Genomic DNA, 11,572 nt, shown 5'->3' with positions numbered 1-11,572 from the left:
AAAGGGAGGAGCCAGAAGTTTTTATTTTATGGTTGATGATTAGAAAAGTTCGGATTAAAATGTTTTTAAGACTTTTGAAGGCGGATTAAAATGTTTTTAAGACTTTTGAAAGTAATTAGCAAAATGCAAAAAAAAAAAAGTACTTCTTTCAAATCACAAAATTAAAGAAAATAAAGACAAAAATGGAAATAGAATTAAAGAAAGGAAATATCAGAGTAGCATTAGTATAGTTATATGAAGGATGGAGGGTGAAAGGATCAACCCCAAGACAATATTTGCAAATAGATGAATGAGCAACTTTCTGAATTCTAATGTTCAGAGTAGGCTTACAACTAAATGCATGTATTTCTAGGAAATAATGCCAGGTTCCTACTTCTTTGCTTCCTATCTTATCTTCATGTAGCACTTTACTGTTTACAAAGAAGAGAACAAAATTGAAACTCTTGGAGTCAAAGAAGGAGCATGACTCAAGGAGGGAAATTCCAATTGCCATAAGATTACTGGTGTATAAAATGCCTTATATATATCAACTACGAATTTTCTGTCATGTTCAGCATTGCTACTCCCTCATTGAAGAATATCAAAGCTGAAGTAGCAGTATGAGTGTGAAGGGCATGGTTCTAGCCTTGGCTGTGCTCTTCTGTGCTACAACTGTCCAAGGTATGTGGTAATTTTCATTTCTCAGTTTGAAAACTTTTTTTTACAGTGTCTCACAGATCTTCTCCTACTTTTATCTTTAAAAACATGGTAAAGATTTATTTATTCATTTATTTATTAACCCTGCAAAATTACTACAGCTTTGGCAGTGTAGGAAATATTTCAGGTACTACAGATGATCAAAACTGAGGATTAATAAACATCATGGAATTTCAATTTAGCTACAATATCTGACAGCTGCCTTTAGCAATAGTTTTAAATGCCTGTCAAGAAGAGGTCCTGTGGAATAATGGTATTAGTTTCCTGGAAAAATTCTTGAGCATAAGACGCAAATAAGCCTCACCACCACTGTAACACAGGGAAATGCTGCATAAACTGCCTCATGCTTCCTGTTATTTAAAATACACTGTAAAGAAGAAGGAATGTGAATGTTTATGAAAAATTAATTTAGGAATGTTTTACTACACACATGAATGCTTTTGATTCATGAGATCTTCACTCAAGTAATAAAGTTAACATCTTCAATGTAACTGATTGTAACATGGAATATAGATTTAAAAACAAAACAAAACTGTGCTTACATATTTAGAAATATTCAGCATTTTCCTGGGGCAGGGGGAAATGATACGGTGTCAAGTGTTGATGAATGACTGTTTTGATCATTAATGAAAGAACAAGTCCTGGTAGGTTCAGTAGTTAATGCACTTGCCTGCTAACCAAATGATTGGTGATTCAAACTCACCAGCCCTCAGTGGAAGAAAAACATGGCAGTCTGCCCCCACAAAATGTGTTGTTGTTAAGTGTCGTTGAGCCTGTTCTGACTCATAGCAACCCTGTATAGGGTTTCTGAGGAGTGGCTGGTGAGTTAGAACCACCAACCTTGAAGTTCAAACCAACCTTGTGGTCCAGTGTATTATCCTGCAGCACACCACACCAGGCCTCCCTTGAAAAGTCAAAAGGGCAGTTATACTCCTGGTGTGGCGCTGTGGGTTAATGTGCTGGACTGCAAAATTGGTTTGAACTGCAAGGTCAGCAGTTCAAGCTCACCGGCCGCTCCTCAGAAATCTTAAACAGGGTCACTTATGAGTTGGAACCAACTCAACGGCACTTAACAACCAACTCTGCTGCATAGGGTTGCTATGAGTCTGAATCAACTTGGTGACAATTGTTATTGTTGTTATGTACCGTGGAGTCAGCTTCAACTCATAGTGACCCTGCACAGGACTTCCGAGGCTGTAAATCTTTACGGGAGCAGAAAGCCTCATCTTTCTCCCGTGGAATAGCTGGTAGTTTCGAACTGCTGACCTTGAGGTTAGCAGCCCAATTTGTAACCTGGTGGCAATTAGCCACCATTAATTAAATACTCAACTCACATTCACTACCAGGATTATAAAGCATACCCTCCCATTGCAATCAGATGCACTAATAACTGATATTATGATGTGTTCTAGGCTTCCCCCCCATGTTCAAAAGGGGTCGGTGTCTTTGCACAGGCCCTGGATTGAAAGCAGTGAAAGTGGCTGACATTGAGAAAGCCTCCATACTTTACCCAAATTACAACTGTGACAAACTAGAAGTGATGTAAGTAATGGTGTAGGTCTTTTGTTTGTTTTGTTTATATATTTTTTCACCCAAATTTTAACTCTTTTGGGTCTTTGCTTAATAGTATCACCCTGAAATCAAAGAAAGGACAACAATGCCTAAATTCCAAATCCAAGCAAGCAAACCTTATGATCAAGGTAAGTTACCCAATTACCATGTTAAATACCTGTCTTATCAAAGGCGGAGCTTTTGAAAAAAGAAAATAGACAACTGCAGGGAGATTCTGCTATGATTCTATCTAAAGCATTTTGACAGGGGATACGGGGTATATAATTAGTTGCCCTTTCTGCTATGTTTTTACATATCCACTCTAAATTATTGGGGAAACAACAATAGCCCAGCTAAATAAAATTCTCTTTTTCTCATTATAGCAAATTCAAAGAAAGAATTCTGAAAAATATTGAAGCATATGAAATCCTGAGAAAGAGGATCTGAAAACCCAGAACGTGTCAAGTTTTACTGTGACTACTGAAAATATAAGCATTCTGCAGTAGAAACTCACCTTCTCCTGACTGATGAATATACATTCATGCATTTCTAGCTTAGAGAGCCTTCTAGGAAAGCTGATGCTTATAACTATTCTGTTGGAACTATAAAGACACTGCTGCCTCTAGAAATAGTGGTTTGTATCTTATCTATATACCATTTTACAATCTGTTACAATGCAGATGTTAACATTATTACTCGAGTAAAGATCTTATGAGTCAAAAGCATTCATGTGTGTAGTAAAACATTCCTAAATTAATTTTTCATAAAAATTCACATTCCTTCTTCCTAAAATCCTGTAGCACATATATATTATTGTAGTTTTTAAGTGCCATGGAGTCAGTTCTGACTCATAGAGATCCTGTCTGTATACGGTTTCGGAGGAACAGCTGGTGGGTTTAAGTCACGAATCTTGTCATTAGCAATCAAGTGCTTACACTATGGCACTACACCTAAGGAAAATGATCTTATACATAGTTTACTTGTTCTTTTAAAAAGACTGATTTATGAAAAGTACTGGGAAAAAATTATAAGCTAAAGGCAACTGGTAAGAGCTCAAATATTTCAAAATTGAGTTAATAACTCTGGTCTAATTTTATTTTTTTCACAGCTTTACTAACATGCTTTTAAGCACTGAGGGCCTATTATATATTTTGGCTTTAAGTATTCTTAAAAATCATACATAGAAATATCATGCACATATTTTAAGCATGAAATTTTTTTTGTTTACTAAAGAAAAATATTCAGAAGTAAATATATATGCACATCTAGCAATCATTTTTTACCTTTTGTGATTCTTCTCTTTACAAAAATATATAATCTAAATAATTTCTTTAGCCATAGCGCTGGTAGCATAGTGGCTACGAGTTAGGTTGCTAACCTCAAGGTTAGCAGTTCAAAAGCATCAGCCATTTCATGTGAAAAAGAAAAAGATGAGGCTTTCTGCTCCGGTAAAGATATACAGCCTCGGAAACCCCATACAGGGTTGCTATGAGTTGGAACCAACTCCACGGCACACCATCACCACCACCATGTTATAAAATTTATATGGAGTCCTGGTGTGGTGCTGTAGGATAAGCACTGGACCCTAGGGTTAGTTTGAGCTACAAGGTAGGCAGCTTAAATTCACCAGAAGCGCCCTGGATACCCTATACATGGTAGCTATGAGTCAGAAACAACTCGATGGCACTTTACAACAACAATGCTATAAAATTTAGGGATCCCCAAGATTGGACTCCTGGTGTGGCACTGTAGGGTTAGCACTGGACTGCAAACCACAAAGTCGGCAGTTCAAGCCTACCAGCTACTTCTCAGAAACCCTGTACATGTTCATTATAAGTCTGTATCAATTTGATGGCATTTACCGACAGACAAGAAGACTGGTTTAAGGAGCCCTGATTAAACATTGTGCTGCTTAACCAAAAGGTCAGCTGTTCGAATCCATCAGCCACTCGCACAGGAGAAAAGACCTCGTGATCTGCTTCTATAAAGATTGTTATTGTATGCCACTGAGTCAGTTCCCACTCATAGTGACCCATATAGTGTTTCCAAGGAGTGGCTGGTGGGTTGAACTGCCAACCTTTTGGTTAGAAGTCCAGTGCTGAACCTATAGCACCACACCAGGAGTTCTCCATAAAGATTATAACCTAAGAAACCCTAGGGGCAGTTCTACTCTGTCCTATAGGGTTGCTATATGTCGAGATCAACTCAATGCACACAAGAAGACTGATTTTCTTTAAATAGATAAACACAATTTTCTTTCTAATAAGCTACCACAACCCTTCTTAAAACAGAAACAACTATAGGTTTTCCATAACATCTGTAATGCCTTCACCTCATATTTCAGGAAATAAATGGCTTCTTACCATCACACAGTATCATTTAGAAATATAATGGGTAGTTGTGGGCCAGAGCTACCTCTTATAGTGGGTCTTTCAGGGTCCACACTCCTTTCCTGCTTGGGGTCAAGTCCACTAGTATGAGTCTTGGGAGGCCAACATGGAGACGCTAAAGGGAAGAGATCTTCCCTAGGAGCCAGAAGAAGGACTCAGCCAAGCCACTCCTATTCTAAACTTTGAGCTTCAGCTAGCACCACAAAGATGCTATCAGTTAAAACTGTTTAAAGTAGCAGTAGCAGGAGTGAGAATTTGATAATAGTGGCTTCCCAAAAAAGGTTGCTGCAGGGTAGCAATTACTAGGACTTCCTACCAACTAGCTCTACTAGGTTCTCATCCATTCTCCAAACTAGGTTCTCCAATCTTCCTGTGGATTCTTCAAATACTCAATGTGTTAATGCTTAAATTTCTTTGCTACTCAAATTACATAGAACTGGTTTTCCTGCACATAACCAAAAACCTTGGCTGATAACTTTATGTGATTACCTAACCATTTGAAGGAGTCCTGGTATGGTACACTGTAGGATTACTGAACTGCTAATCATAAGGTTGGCAGTTCAAACCCATTAGCCACTTCTAGGAAATCCTATACAGGGTTGCTATGAGTTGGAACCTACTCTGAAGGCATTTTAACAAAACAAAAGAAACATACTTGAATAATGAAAACATTTGTTACAGATTTACAAAAAATTATTATTGTTGTTAAGTGCTGTCATGTTGATACCAACTCATAGCAACCTCATACACAACAGAACAAAACACTGCTCAGTCCTGTACCAACCTCACAATCGTTGCTATGCTTGAGCCATTGTTGCTACCACTATGGTAATCCATCTCGTTGGGGTATTCCTCTTTTTTACTGACCCTCTACTTTACCAAGCATAAAGTCCTTCTCCAGGGATTCGTCCCTCCTGATAATATGTCCCAAGTATGAGAGACAAAATCTGGCCATCCTGGCTTCTAAGGAGCATTCTGGCTGTATTTCTTCCAACACAAATTTGTTTGCTCTTTTGGTGGTCTACTGTACTTTTAATATTTTTCTCCAACATCATAACTCAAATGCATCATTTCTTCTACGGTCTTCCTTATTCGCTGTCCAATGTCCACATGCATATTAGGTTACTGAAAAAGAACTCCGGTAACATAGTGGTTACAAGTAAGGCTGCTAACCTCAAGGTCAGCAGTCAGAAACTACCAGCCATTCCACTGAAGAAATATGAGGCTTTCTGCTCCAGTAAAGACTTACTGCCTCAAAAACTCTATGCATGGACACTATGGGTCAGAATCGACTCCATGGCACAGCACCACCACCACCACCACGAGACGACTGAAAATGTCATGGCTTTGGGTCAAGTGCACCTTAGTCCTCAAACTGACATCTTCAGTCTTGAACACTTTAAAGAGGTCTTGTGCAGCCCAAGCCAGTAAGAAGGTCTGTATGTTCCAAGCATTCTCCTATGTAATTTATTATCTGTCCATTCTCTAATGGTTGGCTCTTTGATATCAATGGGAAGGATAAACACACAAGATACATTAAAATTGCTCTTTTGTTTTCAAATAAGCAGAAATACCTAGTCTGTCTGTTTGCCTTACTGGGCTGACTTGCATGTTGCCATGATTCTGGAAGCTATGCCACTGATATTTTAAATACCAGCGGGGTCATCCATGGTAGACAGGTTTCAGCTGAGCTTCCAAATTAAGAGAGACTAAGAAGAAGGAGAGACAGAGTGGCTGGTGGGTTTGAACCGAATATTTAATCACTGAAAACCTTATGAATAGCAGTGGAATACTGTCAGTAACAGAATATTGAATATTAAAACATGAAGAGCACCAGAATATTGTCAGAGATAGTGCTGGAAGATGAGCCCCTCAGGAGGGAAGGCACTCAAAATACAACTGGGGGAAGAGCTGCCTCCTCATATTATAGTTGGCCATGATGATGCAAATGAAGTAAAGCTTTCAGTACCTTCATTCACTGATGGGGCACAATTCAAAAGGAGGAGAAACAGATGCAAACATTCATTAATAATCAGAACATGGAATGTACAAATTATAAATATAGGAAAATTGAAAGTTGTCCAAATGAAATGGAACACATAGACGTCGATATCCTAGGCATTAGTGAGCTGAAATTGGCCATTTTGAATCTGACAATCACAAGCTTTATTAGGCTGGTAATAGCAAATTGAAGAGAAATGGCATCGCATTCATCATCAAAAAGAACATTTTAAGATCTATCTTGAAGTATAATGCTGTCTATGATAGGGTAATATCCATATGCCTATGACTCAAATTTACATATCAACCTCTAATGCCAATGATAATGAAATTGAAGAATTCTACCAAATTCTAAGTCTGAAATTAATCAAACATGCAGTCAAGATGTATTGATAACTACTGGTGATTGGAAGACAAAGGCTGGAAACAAAAAGGAACGATCAGTAGTTGGAAAATATGGCCTTGATGATAGAAATGATACTGGAGATTGCATGATAGAATTTTTCAAGACCAAAGACTTCTTCATTGCAAATACCTTTTTTAAACAACATAAAAGACGACTATGCACATGGACCTCATGAGGTGGAATAGACAGAAATCAAATTGACCACACATCTGTGGAAAGAAATGATGGAAAAGTTCCATATCATCAGCCAAAACAAGGCCAGGAGAAGATTGTGGAACAGACCATGAACTGCTCATATTTAGAGAATTTGGGGATGTATGTGTCCTTCTTACGCTCATTCTCCCATAAGAAAAGAGTGGCATTTTCTACAGACTGCACAGTATGTGGATCCTGGTATGGCACTGTAGGATAAGCACTGAACTGCTAACTACAAGGTCAGTGGTTCAAACCTTCCAGTTTGCTCATTGGAAACCCTATACAGGTTCACTATGAGTTCACTGACTTGACAACAACAACATGGTATGTAGTATTGCAATAGAACTTAATGCAGAAGCAGACATGAGAATCCAGCTGCCTTCTATTGAAGCCAAATCAGCTGCTACAGAGTCCAATCTGACTCATGGCAACCCTTTGTATTTTATAGTAGAGCTGTGCTCTTAGGATTTCCAATTGCTATGATCTTTGGAAGTAGATTGCCTCGGTTGTTGATTGGTACAACATATCAGTGACCCTATGCACACAGAAAGAAACACTGCCCAGTCCTGCTCCATCCTCACAACTGCTGTTACGTTTGAACCCATTGCTGCTGCCACTGTGTCAATCCATCTCCTTGGAAGTCTTCCTCTTTTTTGCCGACCCTCCACTTTAGATGGATTTAAACTGCTAACCTTTCAGATAATAGCCAGGTGCTTAAGCATTTGAACCATCCAGGGACTCCTCTCATCTATTAAGCCAGACATTAAAGAGATTTGCAAAACTGTAAACAATGCCACTCTTTTCAATATATCTCTATTTTTAATATAATTCTTTTTCTTAAAAAAATGGTTATGCTGATATACTGGGCTTCAGTAATACGTATTCCTTATATTGCCTCCTTTTGACTAAAAGATGGTAACTGCTTCCCATTGTTGCCACACTTCTTGATGCTTCACATTCCTGGTTGTTTCATTTAATTGTGAATGCTCCTTAGAAGCCAGGATGGTAAGACTTCATCTCTCATACTTCGGATATATTATTAGGAGGGATCATTCCCTGGAGTTACAAAGAACCTGCTTCTTCCTAAGGCACAGAAGGTCCTAATTCCAATTTAATATGACCAGGTGCCTTGATTTGTGATTGATGTCATAGGTTTTTAAAATTTGTACTGGGTAGAAGACATCCCCAAAAATGACCCTGGAAGGCTCTATATTGGCTTCCCTTATTCTCAAAAGCAACAGAGCAATGTGAAGAATTATGAAAGGCCGTGTGAGTGATCAAAACCAATAAAGGCTGATGTTAAAAGTTAACAGAGCTAGCACAGAGAGGTTATAAGGCTCTGAAGTTAGAATGCCTAAATTTGAATCTTACTATGAAATCCCATTTTAGCTTATTACAAAACAGGTACACATCATCGGGTGGTCACTAAGATTAAATAAGATAATTTAAATAAAAACAATTAGTTCAAAGAAAAGCATTCATTAAGTATTCATTTTAATATATCATTTTAATAAAGTAATTTCTAATATAAAGCAGTTTATTTATTTTTTTTAGGTGCTGTCAACTCGGATCCAACTCGTAGCGATCCTGTATAGGGTTTCCAAGGAAAGTTTGAACCACTGACCTTTACATAGATGGTTAATATGGAAACCTGCCACCCTTCAGATTCTTTATATTAACACCATACATGTCTTGAGATTCCCTGGGTTGGTGGTGGTGGTTATGTGCCATGGAGTCGGTTCCAACTCATAGTTAGCCTGTACAGGCTTTCCGAGGTTATAAATCTTTTTTGGGAACAGAAAGCCTCATCTTTCTCCCGCGAAACAGCTGGTAGTTTTGAACTGCTGACTTTAAGGTTCACAGCCAGATTCGTAACCACTATGCTACCACAGCTCCTTCCCTGGGTTGGGATGTGTCAATGTTAATCCCTACTTTTCCTGTCCTACTAGGGCCTTGCTACAAAAGAGGGAGGGGATGGAAGGGGAGGGAGGGAGGAAGGAAGGAAGGAAGGAAGGAAGGAAGGAAGGAAGGGAAGGAAGGGAAGGAAGGGAAGGAAGGAAGGAAAAGGAGCCTACTGACCAAGTCTCCCATCTTGCTTTTTCTCTGTCTACCCTCTGGTTTTATTTCCTAACATCTCACTACTCAATTTAATTGAGTAACCAGTCTTTTCAGCACTTCTCCTTGAGTTCTTTGTTCTCTAAATTAACAACTCAATGACCTTTTCTAAACAGTACACTGATTTAAACCCCCAAATAACTCTGTTAAAGCAAAATACTGTTACATATTTTAGTAGAGTAGAAATTCTTGGAAACTTTCCACTATCTGTGATACAAATGATTCAGAAAGTACTGGCCACAGTTTATGATTATGCCCCAGCTTCTTGGCTCCTCCCCATAAGGAACCAAAGATCTAAAACTCACTCCATTTCCTTGAAATGAAGATTCTGTGGTAAATTAATTTTTTATGAATCTTAGGTGCACAGATTTGGGTAAGTTATAATTTTAATATAATTTCACCCCTGGATCCATGCATGAATCACTTTCATGTATTTATGTAGAACCAACTTCTTATGAAAGAAGTGCAGCCAGAGTGCTCCTTGGAGGCCAGGATAGCCAAACTTTGTCTCTCATACTTTGGACATACTGTTAGGAGGGACCAGTCACTGAAGAAGGATATCATGTTTGGTAAGGTGGATGGTCAGAAAAAAAAGAGGAAGACCCCCAGCGAGATGGATTGGCCAAGTGGCAGCATCAATGGGCTCAAGTGAGGCAATGATAGTGAGGTTGGCCCAGGATCAGGCAGTGGTTCGCTCTGCTGTGCATAAGGTCTCTATGAGTCTGCACCAACTCGATAGCACCTAACAACAACAACAACAAATAATTAGGTAAGGGAACGTGGTGGCTCTAAAGGATAAGTGCTGAACTATGAACTACAAGATCAGCTACTCCGTGAGAAAAAGATGTGGATTTATACTGCCACAGATTTACAGCTTTAGAAACTATATACAGACAAGGTCACTAAGAGCTGGAACCAATTCAACAGCACTTAACAGCAACGTCAGTGAGCCAGGGAGTCTAGAAATCAGGATTAAACATGAGCTACTTATTAACTGAAATCTTGTGACTAAACCTTAAGGAATACTGAGGTCTGTTTAATTGAGCTACAGTGAAGATGTGTAAGCCATACTCAGGGTACACAGCTGAGCAACTACATCCAGAGACATATCATCCATAAAAATGCCGTATTTTTCTCCTTTGTAAGATAGGACATGCCATTAAGGAAGAACACTCATAAAAAATCAGTATTTTATTCCCTTGCAATTAGTTTTAGTCCAGACTGATTTACCTAGTTCCCTGAACATAACTTTAAAGGACTACTTACTGCTGGGCCAGAGTACAACACAAGTCCTTGGGAGGAGTTTAAACCAGGATCCCAAATGCCACACATGCCAGACGTTAAGTTTTGTCTGCTCCTCCTACTAGAAGCCTTTGAGATGGAACCCATCTTGAAGAAATGCTGCACACAACCTTAATTACCATGTTGTTGTTGTTAAGTGCCGTCAAGTTGATTCTGACCCATAGCAACCCTATTATATAGGGTTTTCATCAAGGAGTAGCTGGGGAGCTTGAACCAGCGACCTTGCAGTTCAAATGACTTAGCAGTCTGAAGCATTAGCCCACAGTGCCACACTAGGACTTCCTAAATAAATGGGCCACTTCCCAGAAATCCCTACTTACCCCTCTGAATAAACATGGTGACTTTCCCACCTAAAACCTTTCCCCTTACACCCCAATAACTTATATAATGAAAACTGATACACTCACCAATCAAATTAAGAAATAAAACAATAACAATAATTTAAATATAGCTACATCTTCCTCTCCTAAATCATTCTCTTGTCTCCTCCAATTCAAAGGCAATTATTATCCTAAATTCTGTATTATCCACTTGCCTTTTCAAAATAGTTTTACCATTTATATGTTGTTGTTGTTGTTGTTGTTAGGTGCCATATCAAGTCATTTCCAACTCACAGTGGTCCAATGCACAACACAATGAAACACTGCCTGGTCCTGCACCATCCTCACAGTTGTTATGTTTGAGCCCACTGTAGCCACCACTGTGTCAATCCATCTCCTTGGGGGCCTTCTTCTTTTTCACTATCCTCCACTTTACCAAGCATGGTGTCCTTCTCTAGGGACTGATCTCTCTGTCCTGACAAGTCCAAAGAATGAGAGACTAAGTCTAGCCATCCTCACTTCTACCTTCCTCCACACCCTCTGGGTATAGGTTCCATCTTGAAAGCTTGTAAGCCAATCACTTCTTGCCTTTGTAG

The 11,572-nt window shown here is 38.9% G+C and overlaps 1 protein-coding gene across 1 annotated transcript; it reads left to right on the top strand.

The window, feature by feature from the left end:
• The first annotated feature begins 599 nt into the window (after window positions 1-599).
• Window positions 600-2,672, top strand: CXCL11 (chemokine (C-X-C motif) ligand 11). The gene is given in 4 exon segments (XM_006871576.1): window positions 600-660; window positions 2,109-2,238; window positions 2,324-2,396; window positions 2,631-2,672. Coding segments are annotated over 4 exon segments (306 nt in total).
• Window positions 2,673-11,572: the final 8,900 nt, after the last annotated feature.

Source organism: Chrysochloris asiatica, unplaced genomic scaffold (genome assembly GCF_000296735.1).
Source record: "Chrysochloris asiatica unplaced genomic scaffold, ChrAsi1.0 scaffold00169, whole genome shotgun sequence".
In the NCBI taxonomy this organism is placed as follows: domain Eukaryota; kingdom Metazoa; phylum Chordata; class Mammalia; order Afrosoricida; family Chrysochloridae; genus Chrysochloris; species Chrysochloris asiatica.
The sequence above is the reverse complement of the archived record's forward strand: the minus strand, read 5'-3'. Positions and strand labels throughout refer to the sequence as shown.